Source organism: Daphnia pulex, chromosome 2 (genome assembly GCF_021134715.1).
Source record: "Daphnia pulex isolate KAP4 chromosome 2, ASM2113471v1".
In the NCBI taxonomy this organism is placed as follows: domain Eukaryota; kingdom Metazoa; phylum Arthropoda; class Branchiopoda; order Diplostraca; family Daphniidae; genus Daphnia; species Daphnia pulex.
The window spans coordinates 1,328,713-1,351,950 of NC_060018.1; the positions used below are offsets into that span (position 1 = coordinate 1,328,713).

A 23,238-nucleotide genomic window follows, 5' to 3' on the forward strand; every position below is an offset into this window, starting at 1 on the left:
ATTTTTCATGGTATGGGCTGACTGCCATATTAATGAATGTTGTTTTCAAGTGGAGATATCTCAACAGTCAATAATGGACATCGTGTAAACCATAAATTGATGTGACAATCGGTTGTGAGATTTGTCTTTGTTATCCAGTGAGTTTTCTTGTGGGTAACGAAAACAAATGAATGAAATTTGAACATTGACTGTAGTTGATTCGACCCATAAAATCATTCATTGCGTAATATAATTATGGGATCCTCTTCAGAATCGCTTCAAACTTTATACACGACTTAATGCTTACTCTTTTTCTAACGAAAAATGAGTTAAATCGATGATCATGACGAATGATGAAGTTTTTCAAAGGCGAAACAAAGAGTTGTGAGCCATCTAGCGGCCAAATGCGTCGCGTATGGAAAAAACATTCGTCTCAAAAAGCTCTCGCCCTCCCCAGTTCTTCAGTTCTTTGTCTACAGAGTAGACGTCCCAAAACATTGGGAGTCTGGTAGCCATTGTATATCTATTGTGTACATTTATTAGTTTGTGCTTTTGTTTAGTGTCGTTTAAACTGTCATATACGACAGTATATTCGTAGTATTTCATTCGTGGTGTGAATTAATATCATCGAGAATTGTTTGCGACTGCGCTGTCACAGACGACAATGGCTGCTCTCAAGTGCCACTGTTATTATTAGTTGTACAACTCTTGTACTAGTTGTACAGGGCTGTTCGACGTCGTATCAGCGCTGATGGAGTTCGATTGCATTAGTTGATCTTCAATCAAACGATTGACAAAGTAAAAATTCGCGATGGAAAGTGTAGGCGAATTCGAGTACAACGCCAAAGACCTGATCGGCCATGGCGCCTTCGCCGTAGTATTCAAGGGCAGACACAAAAAGGTAAAACGATCTCGATTCAACAACCCCTCTTCCGTTTTGTCTCTCCAATTTCCTACAGTCTTTTTCACCCTCCGAGCTTTGTGTGTACGTGTTGTTTAAAACAACAACTCCACGAATAACGATGACGTCAATCCCACCACCTCGTGTTGTTGTATAATGACATCAGCGATAATCCGCCTTTGGGCAACACTTGTTTTTTGCAGAATTCGAGTTCCCCCGTCGCCATCAAGTCTATCACAAAGAAAAACCTTTCCAAATCGCACAATCTACTGGGAAAAGAGATCAAAATTCTCAAGGTAACAATATCAATAATAATTTCATCTGCCCTCAGCTTTGTGAAGAAAGCGGTTAGCAATTTAGCCGAAATCTCACGAACTTTTTGTTATATTTTTCTTTAGGAGCTCTCCGAAGTTCATCATGAGAATATCGTGGCGCTGCTGGATTGCCAGGTACTTACAGGAACCCTTTTTTCTTCTTTCCTTCATCTGTACTTGGTTAACCGTATCCCCCCCTTAAAGAAAAAAAGATGTTCCAGGTTCCCTTATTGTTTTCACGATAGCTCATGGGAGAGGCACGTGATCAGCCAAGGTCGACAACCTCTCATTTGCAAGAGGATTTCTTTTCTATACCAACTTTAAAGGGGATGTTCCACAGACCCCCAAGGCCTTTTAATGTAATATGGGAGCATTGCGCTTGGTTGGAGACGCATGGGAGAGCTTTCTCTCCCCCCATAGTTTTTTCATCCTGGCGATAAGAAATATATGGGAGAAGAGGAGCAAGCAGGTTTAAAATTAAACCCGAGCTGGGTGTGGGTCTCCGACCAGATGCGCATGTCTCGACTCGCATTTCCCTTGGTGGGAGGTGTCGAAATATAATTCGGGAGTTGACGTCATTAGGTAATGAAAATGTGGACGTCTGCCCTGGCATACCAACCAAATATTATGGAGGGAAAACCTGCTCTCAGATGAGAGACTTTGGCCCTAGCTACACACACTGTCTGTGCGTTTTCATAATATGGCACACGACACGCTGCGCAGTTTTTTGTTACTGCGCTTGACCTCGAAAAAGTGTTGGACATGTTTGGTATTGTGACGCAATTTCTCGACAGCCACGCAACACTCGAACGTTTTGCAGATGCTGTTTTATTACTACCTGCGTAGAAAACCTTATCTCGGATGACCTAGAAGACGGTAGCAATACGTAGCTGCTTACGTACTCGAGTTGAATTGTTTGTCAGACGTATCACTTTTCTCTTTTTTGAGCTTCGTCTGCCAATTTGACCCACTTTGGCGCACAATGGACTTTGTTTAAAAAGTGTTTGCCAGACGTTTGGGGAGGAAAATGTTTCGAGATTTTCGTTTTAGCGTGTAAACTGCCGCAAGCCAATGGCCATGAAGTTGGGTCTTTTTTTTAATTATTTGTTTGTCCTTTTTTGTTATTTTGCGAAGCGAGACGGGCGAGGGCGTTGATATCTATACGAGTAACGTAGTGTGGTAACGTAGTAATAACCCAACAAAGGAGAGTGTGTATCCGCACGAAAGGCCACCACGAACTTTACATTCGTAACCTTGGTGAGTGCCTTTTTTTAGATATTAAAAGCCTCATGGCAAGCAAGGAATACAATGGGGTTGGGCCTTTTTTTAATAGTTATCTCGTGACCATACAACGTACATCCTCTTTCCGCTTAATCTGCCATTGCACTCTTTCAATCAATAATTATTATGTGTGTGTATATAATCCCCCAGGAAACGCAGCATCATGTCTTCCTCGTCATGGAATATTGCAACGGCGGAGATTTGGCTGATTATCTTTCAGGTTGCTATCCTTTTTTGTTCGTTTGTTTTTTTCCCGAAACGATTTGTAAACATTTTGGTTAATTGTAGTCAAGGGAACGCTCAGCGAGGATACGATTCGCAATTTCCTGAAGCAACTTGGTAAGTGTCGAAGAAGAGAAATGGTACGGGCTGACGTCACATAATTTCACCTCCAATTTATTCACAGCTGGGGCGATGAAAGCGTTGCAACACAAGGGCATAGTCCATCGTGATTTGAAACCGCAGAACATCTTGCTCAGTCACGCTGGCAAACCCAATCCCCAGCCGAATGACATTCGCTTGAAAATCGGTGAGTGACCTGAATTTTTATCGCATAATGATAAAAGAAAATGGTTTCAAGTGCAATGGTACTTGTCCGGTTCTTTTTCTCCTGGTTGACCATCCTACTCTTTTGTATACTCTTATCGTTGAATAGCGGATTTCGGGTTCGCCCGGTTTCTTCAAGATGGTGTCATGGCAGCCACGCTTTGCGGCTCTCCAATGTACATGGTACGTTTGTAAATAAGCTGTAACCGGAATCGTTGTGTCGGTTCCCTTATCTCTCAACTGTTTTCCCTTTGTTTCACAATTAACGTCTGTTGACTTTTGGATTGTTTTATTTTACTTTTTCAAGGCACCCGAAGTGATCATGTCACTTCAATATGACGCCAAAGCGGATCTGTGGAGTTTGGGTACGATCGTGTTCCAATGTCTGACGGGACGGGCGCCCTTCACGGCTCAGACTCCACAAGCATTGAAAATGTACTACGAACGGAACCATAATCTCAGTCCCAAGTAAGGACCACTATAACTTTTTTGTCAAGGAGAAAAAAGAGCGAAAAATAAAAACTGCGTAGGGCAGCCTTGTGACGTCATTTTAGCGTACCCATGGTGAATGTACGTCGTAGAGCCGCTCTTGTGGTGGCCGTCACGATTCTAACGTAAAAAACATCTGCTGATGCAAACTGTACTACTTTTGACGGATTAAATCGCATGATGCAATTGCGTGTGATCCAGTTTCTATGAAATTTAAAGAAGGGAAATTCCTCTACATGGCTCGATATTCATTGAATTGGATTATTCTACCTCTAGGATACCTTCTGGCACGTCGCCCGAATTGACTGCGCTGCTTACGGGATTGCTGCGACGAAACGCCAAGGATCGGATGGAATTCGACGATTTTTTCAATCATTCTTTCATACGGAAATCGCAGACACCACCCACCACTCCGCCGTTGCCCGTCCCAAATCTGGCTCGCCTTTCAACACCTCCAAAGACGCCGCCGGTCACAGTGCCTGCTAGGCCCGTGCCGACGGCTCCAGCCTCTCAAAACAACAACGCAACGACTCCCGAAGAGGCCGACGATTTCGTGTTGGTACCGAGCCCAAGCCAGTTGCGTAGCGAGTCTAGGGGTGCGGTCGTTGGCGGTATCAACCAGAATGAAGGCGATACACAACCATTACCTGTTCCATCTCAAAGAGATGCCTTTATCAAGGTTAGTCTAACCTTGGAAGTTGTTCATTCTCTTTTGTTTGTTATTTATATTCGCAATCCAAATAACCTCCGTTTTCCTCCCCCTGCAGATGCAAACTTCGCATCGCAACAGCGATTACTCGCCCATCGGCAGTCCATCTTCCAGTCCAGGAGTCAGAGCCGCTCCATTACCACGATCGCAGCCAATTAGTGTGGCTCAAAAGGCTACGTCACCGACTAATGATAGCAGCAACTCTAGAACCGGAGTCTCGGGAGACATTAATTCGCTCTCTCCTCCATCGGTAATTTTCTTTTCAATTAAGAGTCGAGGTTGAATGTGGAAATTAATTCTTATTTTCAATTGAAAAGGTCCAATTTTGCGTTGGCACTCCTCCCGGAATCCCTGGTCGACGCCGATCGACATCCGGTAGCAGTTGCGGCACGTCGCCTCCTGCATTTGCCGCACCTTGGCCGCAGTTGATGACTTCGCCACTCCGTCGAACTGCGGGAAGTGCGGGTGTCGTTGCCCCCGCCGGTCCCTTGGCTCCCATTAAGGGATCGCCAATCCGCATTTCTTCTCTGGCCAATGTTTCCGAAACAGCCACTACGCCATCGAGCGGTGGAATAGTCCAATTGCGGAATGTGGGGGGATCTGGGGCGGCCGTGGAATGGAATCCTTTAGTTCACCATCCAACTCGCACCATGACCCTGCCCGAGTTCACTGGTAATAATATTTCGTAGCCTTGAAATTCTCGTTTTTCTAGCTCAATGTGTCTTATCTCCCTATCTTTTGGAACATGTTCCTTTTTATTTTCATTTTATTTGTTGTGGCTGACTGGCTGTAGCCTCGCCCTCGGTGACCATGTGTGGAACGACTCCTAATCATGGATTCCATCGAAGCCAGACCGAGTACATGGCCAGCTCGCCAAGTTACGGAGGAAACCGAAGCCCCATGCAATGTTTTGCAGGAGGGGGATTGCAGAACAGTAATGGCAGCAGCTGGAGTTTGCAACGGAAACCCAGTTTCGATCATCAAATGGGAGCTTATTGCTATGGCACTTCGCCACCGATGGAAGGCCCCATCGTTTTTACGGCTCCCGAGCTGACACAGGAAACTCTTTTAGAGGTATATACTACGTCTTTGTGTTTTCACGCACGATCGAGGTACTCATATATTTCCTTCCATTTCAACAGAAGGAGCACAACGACACGTTGGCTAAACTCAACTTTGTTTTGGCTTTGGTTGAGTGCATTATGGATGTGGCTCGTAATCGAGCCTCTCCACTTGCTGCTGCTCTCAACGAGTCGATCCACACCCGCAAGAACCCCATGGCCTCTTCACCTCCCGGTATGTTGATAGTTTGGAATGGCGTCGATTTTTTAAAATTCATAACATTTTATCCAATTAGGGGATGGCGCCATTAGTCCGGCACACTCCGATGCCCAGCGCAGAGCTGAGCAATTGGTTTTGTACATCCGTGCTCTTCAATTGCTCTCGTCTGCTCTCAACTTATCCAAGGAGGAATTACAGGCCGAAAGGCTCCACCCTTCACACTCTGTCAAACAGGTAAAAAAAAGGAAAGGGGGGAAACACCTTTTTTTCGCAGGGTCATTAAACTTTTTCTGACTATTTTTCATTTTTAGGTTGTGGCCGTTTTGAACCAAAGATTCCACCACTGTTTGTCTCAATGTAAGCAGCTGAACGGCCAGTCACTGGCCCACCAGTTGGGCGATTCAAATGCCGCCCAATTGACGGCTGATAAACTGCTGTATAATCACGCCATCGATTTGGTAAATCATGTTACTTTTTTCTGTTTCACATTGTTGGGTCATTGGCCTCTGATTTTTCGCTTTTTCTAATCTCATTTTTCGTTTCTCTAGTGTCAATCGGCTGCTTTAGATGAGCTCTTTGGCAATCCGGCGAGCTGTTGCCGACGTTATCAAACGGCCCATATTCTGTTTCACAGTTTGGCGCAGCAAGTGACTCAGCACGCAGACAAGTCCATCCTTAATAAATGTGAGTGAAACAAGACGAGATATAATATTTAACTTCATTATTGACCTTGGTTATGTAACCGTTTGGATTTGACAGACCGCGAGGCCGTGGAGAAGCGCTTGTTTGTACTCCAACAGCAAGGCTTTATCAACGCCTATGATACTTCGTGACCTGCCAAAGGTTTTTTCTAAAAGTTTATGATCTCTCATCTTTCCGACTAGGACGTCGTCGCGTGAAAAGAAGAATTTACACGAGGAAAAAGGAAAAAAATTAGCCCAAAAAATGCAGAAAAAGCAGTTATTTTTTCTTTCTTAAATGAAAAATAATGTTTCTCCTTACTGTCGATATGCATCCTGGTCATAGATCCAATTACTTCTTAAACGTTTTAAGCGAAAACATAGACATTAAAAAAAAAATGACTAATAAATAATTAAGATCCATCCCGTGGTCCGTTTCGTGTGTAGAGTGCCAGATTTGATTAGCTGGAATGGCTACTTGGGTCTTATATAAGAGAACTGACGTAGAGAGAAGCTACTGTATAATCAACATGTGTTAATGATAAACAAATATTATTTCTCTTATCGTGTTGACGGTGGTTGGGTACGTTGATTTCAACATCAGTGCAGTTGGGTTTTTTTAGTTGATTTTCTCGCTCCTTTTTCTCGTTCGTTTTCATCGCTATACGTGATTTGTAAAACTATACCTCGCTATGTAATTGCTGAAATGTTTTTGGTTGTGTTTTATTTTTTTTTGTGTTTAATTTTCGGCTTACTGAATCGTACCAGCGCGAATCATTTAAGTTTACACGTGAAATAAAAATACAAATCATGTTTTTTTTTGTACTATAAAAATATCTGTGTCATTTGTTGAAAAATTTCTTGGATTTATTTATTGGCTGCCAGCGGGCCGTGAATGATGATGGCGGTATATAAAGCCGAGGTACACACAACACATGCATGTATAAACAACAAGAAGGAATCACTCTTATGACCGCAAGAAAAAAAAGAAAAAGGAGGACATGGAAGAATGACGGGCGAACGAAAAGAAGGAAATAATAAAAAAAAGATGCGCCGTCTTGTGTGGAAACGGATAGGACGGCAACGTCGCTCTTTGCTTCCATCTCCATTCCTTGGTTTGTGGAAAATTTTGTTTCTTTTGTTGCTCGAAGCGACTCAGAAGAATTCCTCGCTCGCTGAAATACTCTGGACGAGCGTTTTCTAATTATATGGGCGTTGAAAAGTGTTTGATTGATTAAAGAATTTTAACGACATAAATTTCATTCGTGTGCCTATTAAAAGTCTGGAGATTTCTTCATGTTTGGGCATTCGTCGAGGCGTGGGGTCTTGTAGGGTTAAGTGACAGTGACAATCCCCATCGTGTTCTTGTGTTACGTGTGTATTAAACTAGGTTCCGAGCATTATGAAATGAACTACAGCGATAGCTCGTACAGTGCAACTCGTTTCATGCAATGCTCCTTGATTTTAAAGAAGACTATAGAAGAGAACATGTGCTATCTTGATTGGAATGGCCAGCAACGACCAACAATGGGCCATTACTAGTCGGGCAAAACAACAAATCAGGCAAACTAAGAGGAGGGAGAGAGCCCAGCGTATGCACATGCAGGTGATGATGATGAATTCCCATTTTTAAATGGCTCATTTATTATTAGAATTCATACCACACAATTGATGTCAAGTGTAGGCCTAGTTAGGGCAGGTCTCTTATCAATATCTATTTGTTTTGAATTTTTTCAACAGGCCCAGCAGAAGGAATGTGTTGATTCATCCCAAGGATCACACGGTGGCATCCATTCCAATTCACACAGTGTTGGTGGTTTCTCATCACGGGTACCAGCCTTTTCTAGCCCGTTGTGCCATGAGAGTAATGAAGATGAGGATAGTGAGACATCCTACAGTGAGGACAATCAAAAGCCTTTAAAAACAACTAAGAACAAGAGCGGTAGCAGTGGTCCCAAACTTGCTGAGCCCTTGTATGAAGAAGATGTGATTGATGGATTTGCTATTATTAGCTTCTCTACATATGAGGACTTGGAGGTTTGTTCTCAATGTGGACTCTAACTTTCTTTTAAAAAAAGAAATATTAATTTTTTGTTTTTTTACTTTTTAGGATGCTGTGAGGATTACAGAGAAAACGTCTTGCCTACCAGATCCTTTGGTACCTTTGGATACCAAAGAAAGAAATCGTTCAAGTCCGGGACAGCGAAGTAGTAAAAAATCAAACACCAGCCGAAGTAATGGAGCCATCAAAGGGCGATGTGGTCTCGACAGTACATCTCAGCCTTCCGTTAGCCACACCAACGGTCCTCCTGCTGAGACCAACAGTGTTAGCGTCAAACCGGAAGCGGCGATTGACTCGGGATCTCGGGACTCCCGGGCCACATCTATTGATAGGTTCAGTGATGTCAGTCGACACAGCAACTCTTCAAGAGGCTACCTTGTAAGTTAACCGATACACTTTCCCGTATTTTTCCCACTCACTAAATCGCTTGTTTTCTCGTTTTCAGTGTGATAGTGAAAGTGAGGAACTTGAGAAAGCCAACAACCACCAGGAACTAAGAGGGCTCAGTCCAAATGGTGGTAATAGCCGGCCAACCGAATTCGTAGCACCTGTTAAGCGTTCTTTCAGTCCTGGCCATGCCAGTGTGGCAACTAATAGCCACAGTACCATAAGTAACGCGAGTAGTTCTAGCGGTAGTAGCTCTAATGCTCCGGCGGCAGGAGAGAACTGCAACAACTTACGTTGGGTTGGTCTTTCTGGAAGTCCCCGTCCTGCCACTGCTGTTGCCCCCCTCGGTCATCTCCAGGTAATACTTATATTGATATAATCACCCGAGTTGGTATTCTAAATACAATTTCGTCTGTATTTCGTAATTCAGAATGGACCGAGACTATCGGATTGTCAACCAACGGAAGGAGGTGCCGGTCCGAGTCCGGATGGACCTCCGGCAGCTCCTTCACCTCGGTTACCGCTGCATCCTCCGGTTGCTGGATCTCCACTTAACACATTTCAACACACCTCCAGCCCGTCGACTAATCCGGTTCCTGTTTTAAGAAGTGGCGGCTTTAATTCTCACCCCATCCCGCAATTTACAGCTCCTTCAAGTTGTCCACCTCTCTCCTACGTTGCTCCGCCATTCAGTACGACGGCACAGTCGATGTCTGGTCCTAAGCCACCGTCACCTGTCGCTCGTATCTCAGCGGAAAGCAGCAGAGCAGGCGAGGGACAGAGGCAGCAGCAGCAACCACCACCGCCGCATCCACCGCAGCAGCTACCAACTGCGATGATTCCTCCGCTGTCGTCTCAAAAGTTACCGCCACCTCCTGCTCCTTACGTGAAGCCGCCCAGTCCGTTTCATCCCAACAACTCAACGACAGGAATTCGACCGGTCTTCTCTTCAGCGCCTTCCAATGTCCCGCCAACGTCTAGCCTATCCTCCCCTGCACCTCCTTCTGTGTTCAGCACCAGCTCATCCTTCCCCTTCTTCCCTCCAGTGTCTATGGCTCGAACTATACCAAATCACAATAGCAACAGCAGCCACCCGACAACAACAACAACTTCAAGCGGATTTCCAACACCTTTCCTGGCTCCGTCTCCGCCTATTGTTGCCTCCGCTCCGCCAGCTCAGCCAAAGCACACCTCTCTCGGCGCTCCCCCAATGGCATTTGGCGACCCACCGTTTGCATTGACACGACTTCCGTTTTCTACGGCTTCGTTTGCGCCTACAAGTTCAGCTAAACCGGTTACGTCAGTTGCTGAAATCGCGCCCAATTCATCACGCCCTAGTAGCCGAACATCATCATCATCTTCGTTGTACAACAACAATGAACCCAGCAGCAGGGACAGAACGGGCAGCTTACCGTTTCCTGGCCACTCTTCTACGACGAGGTCACCTAGTCTACCTCCTCCACTTGCTCCCTCAACCTTTCCCATACCAGGTAAATACAGTTTGTCACAGTTCAAAAGGTCACGCATCCTTGATCTCTCGTTAATTTTTTCCCTTACGTGTCATTTAGTTTCTTCTGCGTGGCCCCGTCCGCCGCATCCTGACTCATCAAGACAATACAGCCCTAGCCCCAATCCTGGGTCAAAACGTACTTCGCCTACGGTTCGTCCTTCCGGCGGCAGACAGAGTCCTGGAAAGGATGCATTGCCTCTGGTAATAGACAACAAGATATAGTTGTTTGAATGTGTACGGTTTCTAATAATAGATTATCATGATTGAGCAGGTGACTGGAAGAGCCCCAGGTCCTTCTCCAATTTCGCAAATGAGCACAGAGTCGTATTCTGACATGCTTAGACGTGAGCTGGACTCGAGATTTCTCAATTCGACGCCCAATATGAGTTCGCTTCTTCCACCGCCGCCTCTGTCCGCCACAACCGGTCCCAACAAACTATTGGATCCTTCTTCTTTGTACCGCCCGATGATGCCTCACATGGGTCTACCTGGTTTAAATCCATCGCCGTATCCGCCGCATTCCGTTGGATATGGTGTGAATTCAGTACCGTCCTCCGCCATGAGTGTCAGTTCTGCGATGGGTCAGCCGCAGTCGGGTGGCGGAATTCTCAGCAATCTTGGAGGAATGTCCCTACCACCTGCACCGTCCAGCTTGTCGCTTCCGCCTAAGGTATGTCATCACGCAGTTCACGTTGTTTGGTTGTATTATCATGCCTGTATTTCCCAATTACGCCACAGAAACCTGGCAAGTGGAATGCCATGCACGTCCGAATAGCATGGGAGATCCACCAGAATCAACAACGGCAGCCCCGGGATATGCAATTGGATCCGAAAAAGATGATGAGTTTGGCGCCTAAATTGAACTTAGGAATATCTACAGGTCCACCTCCAGGCCCATCATCTCATCCCCCTCAACTTCCTCCTCACCCGCCCCATCAGACTCATGCAAAGTCGACAGGCGGTTTTGATACCTTGCCCAGCGCGCTCAATTCGCACAATTCGCCATTTGGTTATACCCATCACAACATGGCCGGCTTTCTTCCCCGTATTCCTTCCGTCCCTACACCTCCTCCTTCTCACCATTCAATGCAGCCACCTGGTGGAGTGAGACACAGTCCGGCACCCGATCAATGGACTAGGTAATAGGATCCTGGAAAAAAAAAGTATTGGAGAAATTTGAGGTGTTTTGACATACTTTTTCTTTGATTTTATTAGAATGCCACATTCTTCATCCTCGTCCTCGATGACGGCCCCTTGGCTGGCCCCGTTGATGAGCGCCGGATCGATGTCATCGATGAAATCCGAGCAGTCCCCGACGACGTCTCATCATAGCGCTGCTGCTGCAATGTCCAACCATCATCAGATGGCCAAAGAGAGAGAGAGACAGAAGAAGGAAGAACGAGAGCGTGAGCGTGAAAGAGAACGTGAAAGGGAGCGGGAACGAGAACTGGAACGGGAGCGGGAACGAGAGCGCGAAAGAGAAAGAGAACGTGAAAGAGAGAGGGAACGGGAGCGAGAAAAGGAAAGACAAAAGGAGAGAGAAAGGAGTGAAAGACAAGAGCGTGAAAAGAAAAGAGAGGAGGAAAAGGAACGAGAAAGGAGGAGACACGCCTCACGATCCCCTCTACATCCACATTCGCGGACGTCGGCCAACGGTGGATCTTCGAAATCGGATCAGTCCAACAAATCTAACGCCTCGCAGTCCATGTCCAGCAATCTTCCGCCGTTATCATTCCATCCGGGGATGCAAATGCCCGCCAACATGTTGGACAGATCCCGTATGGGGATGCACACGCCGTTACACGCGTACAGCCACGGTTCCTTCGATCCTTTCAGAGACGTCCTGCGTGGGATGGATCCGATGCGGGAGAGTATGGATCGCGAATCGTTTTTGAGAAACTACGGTGCGGCAGCCAATCATCTGGCATTAGGTGGACCGGGACTGCACGGATACGGGACACCTCCTTCTTCTTATGGATTGCCTGGACTTCCTCCCGACCGATACAGAGACGGGTTATCGTTGCCTCCTCACCTCGGCCACCCATCTATGGCTGGATCCTATTCCTTGGCAGGTCAACAAGGTGGACCGTATGGGCAGCAAAATGATCGCTTTGGATCCCTTCCAGGGATGAGTGGAGCCCCGACTCTCTATCCGCCCACTTCAACGTCGTATCCGTTTCCGCCTCTAGGCCCTGGTGGACTTTTAGGAGCCGGATTGGGAAGTGGCATGAGCTCCTTGTCAATGTTGCCTCAATCGCTGTTGACTTCTGGTGGTAAACGGACTCCACCGCCATCGGGACAACCACCGACATCACTCCCGGGTTCGTCGGCGCTGGCTTCGCTTGGGCGGACTCACATGGGTCTCATGCCGGCCGGCCTAGGGTTGTCACCATATCCAATGCCGTCACCATCTCCTCACATGATGAATCCGCATCACTTGCTCCCTCCGCACCACGGGTCTTCTATGGGAGGCGCCCGACCGCCCTCCAATAGTACGCCTCCATCCGGTGTGGGTCGTCCTTTAATGGATTTGACGTCGCCGCATCCTTCCTCCGGCTTAGCGCCCTTTAATCCGATGGATCCGTATCCTCGCAAAGACGACCCCCAATCGCGGTAGCAATAGCACAAGTGCAGTGTACTCGTACTAAAAGATAAAAAAAGACGATCATCATCATCGGTTTCCTCTTTCTTTCTTTCTCACACAAAAATTCAATGCGCTCTCCCCTGCGTCTTGCCATCGCTTCTCTTTTCTTTATAGTGTGAAGGAATTCCAGTGTTTGATTCGACGAACGAGTGGCGTAATGAACCTCATTTCTTTCGGTGCAAACGTTTTTTCCGCTCACTCTTCGTCACACATGCCAATCTTCCTGCCCTATTTCCTCTCATGCGCGTTAGATCTGACTACATGAAAAAATCGACTGGTGTAGACATGAATTTTTTGTAGACCCCTCTCTTCTCATTCTTTTCTTTCCTTTTTTACCATTCTGGAATTTCTGTTCGATTAAAAATGAAAACACGAAGAAGCATCTGTCTATTTTGTATTGAGATATTACGGCATATTAGTGGACCTTTGCTGTACATTTTCGTCCTCTGCCTTGAATGTATTTTCTTTTGTTTTTTTTTTCTCATGAGGTTCTATTTATTTCAGTTTTTCAGTTCTACCCTCTTCGATTTCTCTCTATGCGGCGCGCGTCTCTGTTGTGTCTCGTGTCTCGTAAACATTTCGATGTATTGTTGAATCTTTCCAATCCCCCTAACCCTCCCACGAATGATTTATGTGACGTGTCGAGCATTTTGTCTTTATATTATACAAACTATTAAAGCGATATTATGCTCGTATCTATTTATACATTTTTTTTTGGCACTCCGATGTGTGGGGGGAATGCTGGACGGCTTAACCAGTCTTTAATTTCGGATGCCTTTTCGATTACGCACCAAAAATTCTTTCGGAGAAATGGAGAGTTCTCATTTCGGAATACTTGGCAACGCCGAAGACTTATATTGCGCATTCCATCCTTTACTTCGACTGTTTAGTGTTTACAACAACACTACTCTGACTGACAAGATGGCTGCACAAGTTTACACGTCGTGGTCGTTTTAATTGGTGAACTTCTTACTCTTATAAAAACCGAGTGGTATAATATAAAAATAATTGTTAATTATAGAGTCTACTTTTGCCCACTTACTCCCGATATAAAACAAGGTAAAGCAATATTTCTAAACTCGGTTGGAAAGCATTTCTTGAATCCTTTTGTCTCATACTTTCTCTTTGCAGATTATAAATGTTAAATATTGGGCGAATATACGTGATTGTTACTAACAATATGTTTAACTAAACTTAGTAGTATTACTTAAACTCAAAGGGATTTACAATCTGTTTTAAGTCTTTTGATGTGCACTCTTTCATAGGGGTACTTGAAAGTTTAACCAGTTATTAAGAAAATTTATTATAATTAGATATATACTTACCCTAAGCTAAACATATATTTTAAAATAAATATTTATTCTTTCTTGGTAGATTATCATGTCTGAGTCGGGGACCACTTCTGGAGATCAATGCTCAAGGATGAATGTAAGAGGCTCAAGAGCGACCAGCCGAAATGCCTCATTACAGAGTAGCAGAGAAGATTTGTCAAATAATTCTGTCCTGTCCTCAGGACTGAAACAAACAGATTGCAGTGCAAGTAGCAAGGCAGAAGATTCTCCAGTTGACAAAGGAGAAAATAGCAGTACTGTGATAGAATGTGCTGTATGCCTCCAAACATGCATTCATCCAGTGAAGCTGCCTTGTTCACATATCTTCTGCTATCTTTGCGTGAAAGGCGTGGCTTTCCAGTCGAAAAGATGCGCCATGTGTCGACAAGAAATTCCCAGCGATTTCCTTATTCACCCACAATTACTTGACCGGACTCAGCTGGAAAAAGAATCCACTTTAGAAGATGGATACCAATGGTTTTATGAAGGGAGAAACGGTAATTAATCTTTTTCTCTATCAACATATTTTTGAGTGGTCCAGCTTTTAGACTGTGTAGATTTTGACATTTCATTCCTTACGGATCTTTAAGGCTGGTGGCAGTACGACGACCGCACCGCTGTTGATCTCGAGCAGAATTACAAACGTGGGGAAAGAACGTTTGAAATGGTCATTGCAGGAGCCAGTTATGTTATCGATTTTCAGCAACTTATTCAATTTCCTAAACATAGAGCGGGAAGAATACGCAAAATAAAAAGAAGTGCTGCATCTTTTCCCATACTCGGTGTTGCAGGAATTCGTTTGTGAAATCTTTCAAATAACAATAAAATTAAGAACAAACAAACAAAATAATAATGAAAATAATAAAGAAATGTGAATATACATGTAATTTCGTACTCGATCAAAATTCTCTTTATGTAAGCACAAAACGTTAACTAAATACAACATTTTGTATGGCTTTCAAACAAAACGAGCACATTTTGAATGCTTCATTTGTTTGTTTTTTTGTTTTCTTCGTTTTAGGTTGGTGGGCGTATGACGAACGAACCAGTTTCGAGATGGAATGTGCCTATAAGCGTTCTCAGCGTATTTGCGAGTTGCTGATTGCTGGATTTCTTTACACGATCGATTTCGATCAGATGTTTCAATCCAGGAAGACGGAGCCTTCGCGACGTCGACGCATTAAACGCGATCTTGCCTCAATACCAAAGAAAGGAGTTGCTGGGTTGCGGCTGGAACAGAGTGACGAAACTGAAAATGGTCAAGCTGCTTCTTTAGATCTTCTTTCAGTGGCTGCCAGCAGAGCAGCTCTCACTTCCAACTGTTTATCTCCTAGCCAAACACCCCAAGCTCCTTCCAACACTCCTCAAACACCTCAGACCCCTCAAACGCCGCGTAGTCCTCCGTCTCCAGCTCCGGAAACGATTTCTAATCAAGACTCTGTAGCTCAAACATTGCCCAGTGAATCTCGTTGGCAGGAGCGGGAAAGACGTCGTCTCCGACGAGCTGTTGAAGAAATCGAACGTCTAAGACTCCATGACGGAGATAGGTTCACTCCACCGCTCTCCAGATTAGATAACATGGTCATCTATTATAATATGGATGAAGAAACTAGCGTTATACACGACGATACTCACGACGACTTGTGGCCAAGTGAAGACAGCTCTTCTGATGACGAAGAAGGAGAGGTGATCATTAGTTAGTATCGTAAATCTGTCTTACTCTTTTCAGAATTACCTTGAAATTGTAATTGAATCAAGAAGATCTTTCTGCCTTATTCATTCTTGGGTCATGGCGACCGAGAAAATGTAATCCCCTCAACCTCCAACTCGTGTGTTGTATTTTAGATTGGATTTTGATTAGATTAGAGAGTGAAAACTCTTGATTCTCTATTTGATTTCCATTCGCAAATATATTGTAGAGTGGACTACATTTTTGAAATAAATTTTTTGCCTCATAACTTTAATAAGTCATGTTTTATATTAAGTTTATCCCTTCAGCCTTTTATAATGAATGGGATTTGTAGCGAGACGAAATTTCATTGTGATATTTTATCATTTGATAAAACCATCAGAGAAAAAATGTCCGCAGGCGCAGTCACGAAGTAAAAAGTAATAGCGTGTACTCAAGTCGGATCTTGGTCGGATACCTATCCAAAATATCTTCCCTTTTTTTTAAATGGTAAAATAGGTTCGAATGCCACGAACGGTCGAACGCGAATTTTTAATTTTTTAATTTCCTGTCGTTTTTTGTTGTAGAGATATTTGGCAACAAAGAACTTCTCTAAAGCATGGCTGAAGAGCAGACGATTTATGAAAACGTGTTCGTTTCAAGTTGTCAAAGTTTCAAGAATTAATTCTTGTGTTGACATTTACCGAGTTCGCTCTTTACATTCTTACTAAATCAAGAAATTGTTTTTATAGGTAGCTGTTATAATATTATAATCATGGGTAAAAAAGATAAATCTAAAAAAGGTAAAGGAGCTGAGAAAACGATTGCAAAAACTTTAAAGAAACAAACTACCAAGTTAAAAAAAGAATTAGCTGCTAAAGGAGAGGTATAATGTGCTCACAGCCCTTTGAATTAAATGTTTTGATGATATATTTTTTTATTTCTAGGAAGACTTGGAGCAAGTTATAAAAGAACTTGAAGAAGCAGATCGAAAGAAAAATGCTATTGTTGAAGATTTGCTCAAAGATGGGCCTAGTCGCAGAGCAAATTTTTCTTTAAATGCTCATTTTGAAAAAGATGAAATTGTCATGTTCGGAGGAGAATATTTCAATGGACAAAAGGTTGAAAATAAAATAATGATAGATTTTGTAATACTAACTGATTTCATCTTCATTCTTGTAGACCTATTGTTTTGGTGATCTAGTTCTTTACAACTTAAAGAAGAAAACATGGTTGAAGATACAAGCTCCAGGAGCTGCACCACCACGCTGTGCCCATCAGGCAGTTTTGACAGCAGGGGAAGGAGGGCAGTTGTGGATATTTGGAGGAGAATATGCTTCTCCTTCACAGTCCCAATTCTACCATTATAAAGACTTGTGGGTCTTTTATTTAAAAACCAAGAAATGGGAAAAAATAAAGTATTTAAATCATTCTTTCTTTCAACTTGGGTAATTTAAAAAAATAATTTTTTATGTTTAGCGCTACACTTGGTCCTTCATCAAGAAGTGGTCATCGGATGGTTTTATGTAAAAAAAATTTGGTTGTCTTTGGTGGTTATCACGACAACGGATTGGATTATAAATATTATAATGATGTTCATTTGTTCGATCTGGAGAGCAGAACATGGCGCAAGATTGAACCATCTGGTAATATCTTTAGTCTTTATTTCACGCATATGCTGTTTGTTGTATGCTTAAATATAATTGGCTTTTATCTCTGGAAGGTACGGCCCCGTCACCGAGATCTGGTTGCCAAATGGTCACCTTGCCCGATGGCCGCATTCTCATAACGGGGGGATACAGCAAAAATAAAGTGAAGAAAGATGTTGACAAGGGCATTATTCACAGTGATGCCTTCCTCCTGTTTCCTGATAGTATGTATTTTTGTGTTTTTTAATTTACCCTTTTCCTGAAATTTCTCTTCGTGTTACATAGAGCATGACACCAATGGAACAAAGTGGAAATGGCAGACAGTTAAGCTTACTGGAACTAAGCCTTCCCCTCGCACTGGAATGAGTGTGGTGGCGAACACCATAGGTAAATAAGAAAATAACATGGAATTTTCCTCTTTTTCATTATTTTAGAAATGAGTAAACCAACTTTCTTTTTCAAGGTAATCGCGCATACTTCTTCGGTGGTGTGCATGATGAAGAAGAAGACGAAGAAAACATTTCTGGTTCTTTTTTCAATGACTTATATTGCCTGGACCTAGAAAAACTAAATTTCAACCGAAGTAATTATAATTTTAATGAATATTTTAGTCACCCAATAATTTATGCCGATCTTTAAAATTTGAATTCAGTTATCTTAGACGGCGTTAAGGCTAAAAAAGAAGCAAGCGAAACAGAGGAGTCGACATCGGCCATGCCACAGGAAGCGGAACAAGTAAAACAACTGAAATTATTACATCAGACACTACTGTAAACAATTTTGTGAAATTTTTAGGCTGAACCATCGGAATTAGTTGAACAACCAATAGTTCACGATGACGGCATTTTTACTCTCACAATTGGACCTTCCTCGACCACTAATGCTGAAAGTGCCATTGCTGGAGCATCCGGAACCACTGCAGTCAATGTAGGTTTCTTTACTTGGTTTTGACGGTAAATTAGCTGACAAGAATTACATCATTTTAGGTAACAATGCCTTCGCCTCGCATGGGTTCAGGACTTTGCGTCAAGCATGGCCAATTGTATCTTTATGGTGGAATCGTCGAGGATGGTGACAAACAGTATACGTTAAACGACATGTTTGCACTTGGTAAGTTGTGTATAGAGATTAATTATATGGCTAGTTTTAAATTATACGAATGATTTTTTCATAGATCTACATAAAGGAGTCGAATGGGATGAATTAATTCATGACGAGCAGGCTAAATCTGAATGGATTGATTCTGATTCGGAATCATCAGGCATGGATAGTGATGGCTCTTCTGACTCGAACGACGATGATGAGGAAGAGTCAGACGAAGCGATGGAGGAAAATTAAATGTGTTTAGGAATGTGAAAATCGATTTTTACGTTTTCGCTGCTACAATCCTGTTATCACTCGTCTAAAAACTGTCTCAATAAATGTTAAGAAAACTGTTGTGAATGTAATTTCCAAAAGTCTAATTTGCATGCAATTCGAGTTTAGTGATTGATATCAAGCGATTTGGCAGTTCAGTAGAAGAATACGGCACTGACATTTACAAATCAAAAGACATGGATCTTTATTTATCAGATTGAACTGTTATTTCAATCAATGACTAAATATTCAAATACAAAATGAGGGGAGATTAAGATTGAAAGGGTCCTACTTTTGCCTCATATTTGGTGTAATTTCTGGTGGAAAGTATGCGTCTTCTTCGGCCTGCCGCAGCAATTTAGAACTGATCTTTTTACCTCGTCCCTCTTGTTGTTTAATAAGCATTTCCTTTTGCAACATTTTTTCCTCGTGTCGCAACTCCCACTCATCCAAGTTATCGAAGAAGTGAAGCTGCTCTTCTTTCTCTTGCAATTCCTTTTTCTTAGCTTCCAGAATGGCCAGCCGTTTTCGGTGTTCAATAGCTTGGGTTTGTCTTTCGATTTCTTGTTCTCTCTGCTGTTCCCAGAGTTGGTATTGTTCTTTTTGACGTTGAATATCCTCGTTTTCATGCTTGCTGACAGCGTCCTTGATTCGCTGTTTCAAAATATCGTTCACATTACCAGGAACGACAAAACCTTCAGTTTCCAGTTGATTCACTCGGTTATTGAAGTTTTCCAAAAAAATTTCGGGTAAGTTTGTGGATTCCTGCACTGTCTTTTTGCATAGCTCTAGCTCTTCCTTTAATAGTTGCGGCTTAGAGGATGATCCCAGTATCGTATCTAAAGTCTGGATAATCTTGTCATGTTTCTCAAACAAAGTCCATCCCAATAGAATGGAAGTATAAGCCACAGAATCAGGCGACTGACGAAGGAAGTGTTTTCCGAATCCAACGAGAGTCTTGCCAATAAGATGGCGAGGTTGGGTAAGATCAAAATGATCGTCAAAGAATGGCTCACGAATGTAGTCAACTCGAACTTTGACATCTTCAACAGGTTCCACAGGTTTGGGTTTAGGTTGTGGATCCCAAGGGTCTGGCTGTGGATTGTTGAGATAGCAATAACATGAATACAATGCCAGATGACTAGTAATTGGATGGTCAAACTCTTCTTGAAGCATCAGCTGAATTGCAACCTTGGCAGCATCTGAAATAGTGTGAAAAAATTGATTAATGGTAATATATCTAAGCAAAATAATACTAAGAAAAATACCGCGGAAGTTTCCCTGCTTGAGAAACGAATCCATCAACAAATTACTCAAATAGTAATCTAGAAACAGTCCATAGTTGAGACGATCATCAACCATTCTCATCAAAGAGTCAGTATGCTTGAATTCCAAGTATGTTCTGATAACTGAATGACCAGTAGAGGGAAGGGCATGGATAGTGTTTGGGCATCTTCGAAATTTCTGAGTAATAGCTTCCAAATCATCTAGATGCAGCTCATTCAAGACGAAAGTAGAGAACTGAATAAAAGATGATATCCATTACTTGAACAATACAACAATTTCTGAAAGTTTTACACACCAAATCAACATCAATCGCACTGGCTTTGCTTTCCTTCTGGAATTTTTTCATTAACTCTCCATAAAAATTTTCTATAAAAAAAAATATTAGATAAAAGGTTTTAACAGAAAAATTATATAAACTTTTACCATTTTTTAGTTTTTCAAGTAATGGATTATTCAATCTTCCCTTCCATTCGGCATCACATTGGTAAGCATCCGATAGAAATGTTCGGAGACCTGAATGAGACAATGAGTAACGAAACAATTCATTTTGAGATTCATAGTAACAGTAATTATGATTTTACATATTCTTTGAAGGTTCTGAAAGCGATATCCCAGCAAATTACACTTTAAAAGTAATCCTTTTCCAGCCATTACTTGTTTAGTTGTTTTGGGAACAACGTGGAAATTCTTATTTCGACAAGTCGGCTTTTTTCACGACATATCGTCTGCTATTATTGTGATCCCACACACCATCTAACGAAAGGTTTAGCAACTTAAATCACTCTACATCAATCTGCACTCTGCAGACTGCAGACATCATGGCTGCAATATCTTGTGTTGCACGGCAATTTACATGTGCCAAACTTCTTTTTCGAACTTCAACACCATGGAATTTCCAAAGAATCGCAGAATATGCAAAACCAACTGGAGGAGGTATGAAACAATCGGACGAAACTAGTTGAGGAATAATATTCTTAACGTCTTCTATTCAATTTCGATTTTTTAGTGGGTGGGTTGGGCGCCAAAAAAGCCGGCAAGGGTGCTGGTGGAAAACTGGGCTCTGTTGTGCAAAAGATAGTTTTACCTGTTGAAACAGATCCAGTAAAGCTAGTCAATTATGTCTGTGGCAGTAACATATTGAAAGAAGGGAAAGATGTTGAGTTGAAACCAGACAGTGAATATCCAGACTGGCTGTGGTCAATAAGATTAGGTATGCAGCCAATTAATTACAGTTTTTGTATTTCACATGAAAACAATTTGTACGATTTCATTTCTCTCTGAAATTAAGGTAATCCTCCTGCACTGGAAGATATGGATCCAAACACCTTGCAGTATTGGAGACGACTGAGAAAACTTAGCCTTCGCAGACAATCCAAGTTGATGTCACTCAGGAAATACTAAGAATAACCCACACAAGTATACTAGCTATTCGTTTTGATTTTCAAATAAAAAAAATTTAAATGGTCCATTTATTTTTCTTTTTAGTGAGACTTTGCTTTCACTTCCATTAAAAAAATGATTGCTTCTAGCTGGAAGATCTTGCACTTTACTTTAAGAAAAAAAGAAACAATCTTGGTCTTAGTTACTGATAAGTAAAAAAGATGTGTAAAAAGCAAACTTTCACTTGATCGCGCTAGACTAGGTATAGCTATCAATTTCCTACAATTAACAGGGTGAGTCAAGGCTAATAAATGATTATTAGGTTTCCTTAAAAGGGAGGAAGGCCGTAATCCGTGGAGTTGATGCGGCGACGCGGGGAGAAGAGATTACGTCGACCATCAATGTAAAGCCAGGTGAGAACTGCGCCGTACAGTCAAGAATCGAATAGTAGATTCATAGTCAAGTTTTTACGATTGTCGATGAAAAGCCGGGTCGTCATTAAAAGAAGAAGAGAACAGAGTGTATGATCAAAGATAATAATGTACCAATGGAAAGTCTGGGACTTTATAGCCGTGTATACATATGGAAGTGATCAAAATCGTGAATGGGGTGCCGGCCAACCAACCGACATTCATTTCATTCTGTCCGTCCAAAACGGGGGTTTCTCTTGTCGTATATCTTCAGTAGATGGCACTGATGAATTTTTCGAGGGCGAAACGATCGTGAGGGCATGCTAAATGGCTCTTAGAGAGTACCATTTAACGAGCCTATTATGATGGGCACAATTATTTTCCGTCTCTCGCAGTTTCCATCCCAGAAATTGAAATATGCATCTTTGAACAGGTTTCTTGATTAATTTCGTTGTCACAGCACGAGGTCGTGCGGATTCGTCAGTGATACATCTTTTCGCTAGACGTCATCTTTATTTGGATTGCGTTTTCAGACTTTCATCTCTCCGTTTGAGAGACGAGGCCACAGCGAAGTTAGTCGGGCAAAGAAAAAGACGCGAGGGATTGTCGTTATTAATCTCTCGATCTCATCTTGTGAATGTCTCCCGCCCGCCATCAAAGCAAGAAAAAGTAAAAGAAATGCAGCTCTGAAAAATAGCATCGCTCCTTTTTTGAAAAAAAGAACAAACTTTTACTTACTCTCTCGCTAGTATTTGTCCGTTCTAAGCTGCTAGAATTGCGCCGAGTGCCATTTCCTCCTATGATTTACAAAACCTTCAGGTGTACTCTAGCTCGATTGTTTTCGCGGAAGACTTACAAGGTTTTAAAATCCACAAAGTTTTTAAATAGACAGAGTTGCTTCAGACGTCAGAAAATCCAAAATCGCTGATGACAGCTGAAGCGATGGTTTTCCAGATCACGGAATCAAGTTATTACCCGTTTCAATTTGTCCCATTGGTGAGTTAAGTTGCCCCTTTTGGCGTCACGCTCTCCTTGTTTTTGTCCCGATGATTTAACACCTGGACGGAACCGAGTAGCCAACAATGAACATTTGGGTGTTGTCTATCCCTTTTTCGGCTTCTCGCTCAAGTTCGCGGTTCATTTGTCTGCCCGTCTCATAGGCTGAGATGGTATTTTTCACTTCAACCTTGACTCCCGATACGTTTCTGTTTCCTCCTTCAAGTACTTTTTATTTTCATTTTTCAAAGGTAAAGAGTTCTTAGGCGATAGAACCAGAAAAATAAATACAGACGGCAGCCCTAATAGTACACCTTGAGGGCTTTCCGCTGACGGAACTTCTTCCATGAAACCTGCTGGTGCAGCTCGGTGAAGGG

At 42.7% G+C, this 23,238-nt stretch overlaps 7 protein-coding genes across 7 annotated transcripts in view; 6 read left to right on the forward strand and 1 right to left on the reverse strand.

The window, feature by feature from the left end:
- The first annotated feature begins 41 nt into the window (after nucleotides 1-41).
- LOC124210262 (serine/threonine-protein kinase unc-51-like) lies at nucleotides 42-6,424 on the forward strand. Its single transcript, XM_046608430.1, has 17 exons — nucleotides 42-880; nucleotides 1,084-1,176; nucleotides 1,279-1,329; nucleotides 2,626-2,695; nucleotides 2,764-2,814; nucleotides 2,882-3,004; nucleotides 3,131-3,204; nucleotides 3,329-3,489; nucleotides 3,787-4,189; nucleotides 4,278-4,469; nucleotides 4,537-4,891; nucleotides 5,013-5,293; nucleotides 5,362-5,515; nucleotides 5,577-5,734; nucleotides 5,812-5,958; nucleotides 6,049-6,184; nucleotides 6,260-6,424. The coding sequence occupies exons 1-17, from the start codon at nucleotides 791-793 to the stop codon at nucleotides 6,331-6,333; spliced, it is 2,613 nt and encodes an 870-aa protein (XP_046464386.1). The 5' UTR covers nucleotides 42-790; the 3' UTR covers nucleotides 6,334-6,424.
- Nucleotides 6,425-7,240: 816 nt separating this feature from the next.
- On the forward strand, nucleotides 7,241-13,467 carry LOC124210246 (serine/arginine repetitive matrix protein 2-like). Its single transcript, XM_046608429.1, has 9 exons — nucleotides 7,241-7,786; nucleotides 7,921-8,217; nucleotides 8,291-8,620; nucleotides 8,688-8,987; nucleotides 9,060-10,119; nucleotides 10,198-10,340; nucleotides 10,411-10,809; nucleotides 10,878-11,278; nucleotides 11,355-13,467. Exons 1-9 carry the CDS (start codon nucleotides 7,688-7,690, stop codon nucleotides 12,754-12,756), a joined length of 4,431 nt encoding a protein of 1,476 aa, XP_046464385.1. The 5' UTR covers nucleotides 7,241-7,687; the 3' UTR covers nucleotides 12,757-13,467.
- Nucleotides 13,468-13,649: 182 nt separating this feature from the next.
- On the forward strand, nucleotides 13,650-16,072 carry LOC124210278 (E3 ubiquitin-protein ligase rnf146-like). The gene is made up of 4 exons (XM_046608431.1): nucleotides 13,650-13,743; nucleotides 13,805-13,842; nucleotides 14,158-14,611; nucleotides 15,136-16,072. Exons 3-4 carry the CDS (start codon nucleotides 14,164-14,166, stop codon nucleotides 15,813-15,815), a joined length of 1,128 nt encoding a protein of 375 aa, XP_046464387.1. The 5' UTR covers nucleotides 13,650-13,743; nucleotides 13,805-13,842; nucleotides 14,158-14,163; the 3' UTR covers nucleotides 15,816-16,072.
- A 322-nt stretch (nucleotides 16,073-16,394) lies between these two features.
- Nucleotides 16,395-18,870, forward strand: LOC124188607 (kelch domain-containing protein 4-like). Its single transcript, XM_046581350.1, has 11 exons — nucleotides 16,395-16,669; nucleotides 16,731-16,904; nucleotides 16,966-17,201; nucleotides 17,263-17,429; nucleotides 17,507-17,656; nucleotides 17,718-17,819; nucleotides 17,896-18,015; nucleotides 18,085-18,167; nucleotides 18,228-18,359; nucleotides 18,419-18,542; nucleotides 18,607-18,870. Exons 1-11 carry the CDS (start codon nucleotides 16,559-16,561, stop codon nucleotides 18,768-18,770), a joined length of 1,563 nt encoding a protein of 520 aa, XP_046437306.1. The 5' UTR covers nucleotides 16,395-16,558; the 3' UTR covers nucleotides 18,771-18,870.
- A 98-nt stretch (nucleotides 18,871-18,968) lies between these two features.
- On the reverse strand, nucleotides 18,969-20,879 carry LOC124188608 (28S ribosomal protein S27, mitochondrial-like). The gene is made up of 5 exons (XM_046581351.1): nucleotides 20,657-20,879; nucleotides 20,499-20,588; nucleotides 20,371-20,441; nucleotides 20,057-20,309; nucleotides 18,969-19,990 (listed from the first exon to the last, which is right to left on the reverse strand). Exons 1-5 carry the CDS (start codon nucleotides 20,724-20,726, stop codon nucleotides 19,077-19,079), a joined length of 1,398 nt encoding a protein of 465 aa, XP_046437307.1. The 5' UTR covers nucleotides 20,727-20,879; the 3' UTR covers nucleotides 18,969-19,076.
- Nucleotides 20,853-21,541, forward strand: LOC124188609 (39S ribosomal protein L54, mitochondrial-like). Its single transcript, XM_046581352.1, has 3 exons — nucleotides 20,853-21,008; nucleotides 21,082-21,285; nucleotides 21,364-21,541. Exons 1-3 carry the CDS (start codon nucleotides 20,894-20,896, stop codon nucleotides 21,474-21,476), a joined length of 432 nt encoding a protein of 143 aa, XP_046437308.1. The 5' UTR covers nucleotides 20,853-20,893; the 3' UTR covers nucleotides 21,477-21,541.
- A 29-nt stretch (nucleotides 21,542-21,570) lies between these two features.
- Nucleotides 21,571-23,238, forward strand: part of LOC124188605 (band 4.1-like protein 4A) — a 40,374-nt gene continuing 38,706 nt past the window's right edge. The window contains exons 1-2 of the mRNA XM_046581346.1: nucleotides 21,571-21,717; nucleotides 21,778-21,868. The gene's annotated coding sequence lies outside the window, so the exon portion shown is untranslated. The remainder of the gene's footprint in view (nucleotides 21,718-21,777; nucleotides 21,869-23,238) is intronic.